This window comes from Phalaenopsis equestris, unplaced genomic scaffold (assembly GCF_001263595.1).
Source record: "Phalaenopsis equestris unplaced genomic scaffold, ASM126359v1 Scaffold232164, whole genome shotgun sequence".
Lineage (NCBI taxonomy): Eukaryota > Viridiplantae > Streptophyta > Magnoliopsida > Asparagales > Orchidaceae > Phalaenopsis > Phalaenopsis equestris.
Window position 1 is genome coordinate 1 of NW_018250132.1, and position 2,256 is coordinate 2,256.

General features: G+C 40.0%; 1 protein-coding gene across 2 annotated transcripts; it reads right to left on the reverse strand.

The window, feature by feature from the left end:
* Positions 1 to 489: 489 nt before the first annotated feature.
* On the reverse strand, positions 490 to 2,250 carry LOC110038207 (VID27-like protein). Of its 2 annotated transcripts, none has more exons than XM_020742978.1 (3): positions 2,191 to 2,250; positions 1,505 to 1,854; positions 490 to 1,464 (listed from the first exon to the last, which is right to left on the reverse strand). In XM_020742978.1, exons 2-3 carry the CDS (start codon positions 1,784 to 1,786, stop codon positions 739 to 741), a joined length of 1,008 nt encoding a protein of 335 aa, XP_020598637.1. In that variant the 5' UTR covers positions 1,787 to 1,854; positions 2,191 to 2,250; the 3' UTR covers positions 490 to 738. The 2 variants fall into 2 exon arrangements, with proteins under 2 accessions (XP_020598637.1, XP_020598636.1); XM_020742977.1 differs by having other exon boundaries at positions 490 to 1,454; positions 1,495 to 1,854.
* Positions 2,251 to 2,256: the final 6 nt, after the last annotated feature.

The following is a 2,256-nucleotide window of genomic DNA, read 5'->3' on the forward strand; positions in this document are numbered from 1 at the left end:
TTAAAATATTTTGATTATGAAATTAATGTAAAGACTGGCGACGATGAGAGACGACGGACATCATCAATCAACAAACCACAATAATCCGCCAGCATCGATGGAGTCGGCTGACAGTGGTGGCCAGTGTAAAGACTGGCGGCGGTGAGAGACGACGGACATTATCAATCAACAAACCACAATGATCCGCCAGCATCAGCGGAGTCGGCTGATAGTGGCGGCTGGTGTCGACGATACACGCTTCTTACACAATATTTGAAAATCACCCGAAGCTAATAGATTTGAAGTAAATGAGTTATAAGCCACATGATGTATTCCAAATTTACCAAAAATGTATACTACTTTCCGTTGCATTAAACCAAAAATCAAAATTTTAAAAACTCTGCATTTCATTTACGCTACACTAATTCAGTCAAACAAACAGTTCCTTTAATTTATTCAAATCAATTTGTTCTCCTTTAGCATAGAAAAGCAAAACAACACCTTCCAACATATATTGTCAAGCTTCAAACCATAATTGTTTAACTAAAACTCTCTTATACTGAACTCTTATCATAAGTTAAAACACTTTTCTTTCTCTAGACTTGATGAACCCATGATATATATATCATCATCATTCATTAAAGTTAGAAAACGGCCATCTTTTTTTTTTTTCTTTCCTAAGCAAGCATTACATGCAGGAAAACATATATAGCTGCATCAGTTACAGAACTTACTACCTCTACCAGCTGAAGAACTCCATTACTCTGCAGCTTTATCATCAGAATCCTTCACTCCATTTGTTAATAGATCCGAACTCAGAGGATGGTCGTCTGACTTGTAATTCTGATCTTGAACTGGGATCAATCCAGATTTTGCAAGCTGAGAAACCTCTCTGGTTGACACAGAATTATCAAATTTAGATCCATTTTGGATTGCTACTGAACTATTATCAAAAGCATTGTCCACAGGTAAATTTGTTGTTGTTGTGGTGGTGGTTGTTGGTGTTGTTGTGTTGGCAAGTTTTTGCTCATTCTGTTGGAGAACTTCAGTTGAATGACTCCCATTTATAGATAAATCCGAATTTATGAGAGTAATATTTTCACCAAAAGAAGCATTAGAAACATTGCTGATAGTGCTGATAGGAGGAGCAACATAAACCAAAGTTTCATTGTTGTTGTTCATGCCAACATCAACTGTTCCATTGGCTGAAGACTCCAAGTCATTCCCTTTTGAATCTTCAATCTCCATCGAAGAATCATGAGCGACAGCGCTCGAAGCATCATCTCTCTTATAATTCTCTTCTCTGGCCTCCTGGGCACTGCCCTCCTCCTCCTGGAGATCAAAATCATCCTCCTCTACCTGGCCATCCTTCTCTTCTTCGCTAAAGAATTCATCTTCATCCTTAGTGTCTTCCTGTTTCATGTCCTGATCCTGATCTTGATCCTGCTCCTGCTCCTGCTCCTGCCCCCCTCCTTCTTCGTCCTCCTCATTGCCGTCCTCCTTGACATGATCCTCCTTCGTCCTCCTCATTGCCGTCCTCCTTGACATGATTATCGCTTGTCAAATCCTTTTCTTTGAGAAGTGGAAGGCTCTTCCTGCCCAAATCAAAGAGGTGAGGCTGCTTTGAGACCTCCATTGAGGCAATCTGCGAGATCTTATCTTCAAAAGCTTTCTTCTTGTCATGAGAATGCTTGACCTGGTAAAGCAACCAGGTGCAGATAGCCAGTAACAGGCAAATCTGCAGAACAAGCTTCACTCTAAATCCCCCTTTTGACCTCTGATTTCTACTAGCAGATAGCCTCATCATTAACAGAAGAGCATTAATCCAGCACAGAAGCCACAAAACCTTCCCTTTCAGCAAAATCCACAAATTATCTGCTTCAAACAAATACAAGGAAGAATCTCAATCGCTTCTGTGCAAGAACAAGAGTACAACCACTCCAAATAAACGAATATACTCAAAAGAAAGCTAAGAAGGCCACCAAAATGCAATTTTTTTACTCTAATAAGAGAAGATAAAAAAACAGCAGAACAGAAACCCTAAACAATCGTCACCAGCTAAAAAAAAATCCTTTTTTTTCTCCTTCTGAAGCAGACTCGGAGATCAGATCTCAAACAAAAACACATAGAAAACACAGTAAAGGAAGCGTCTTTTTTCGTAAATCTTCGATATTTAAGATATCTACGAAGAGGAGAACAGGGGATACATGCCTGGAGCGCTTCTCGAGTGTGGCGACTGGGAAGAAGACGATGAGAAAGAGGGGTTAGGAGTTGGGG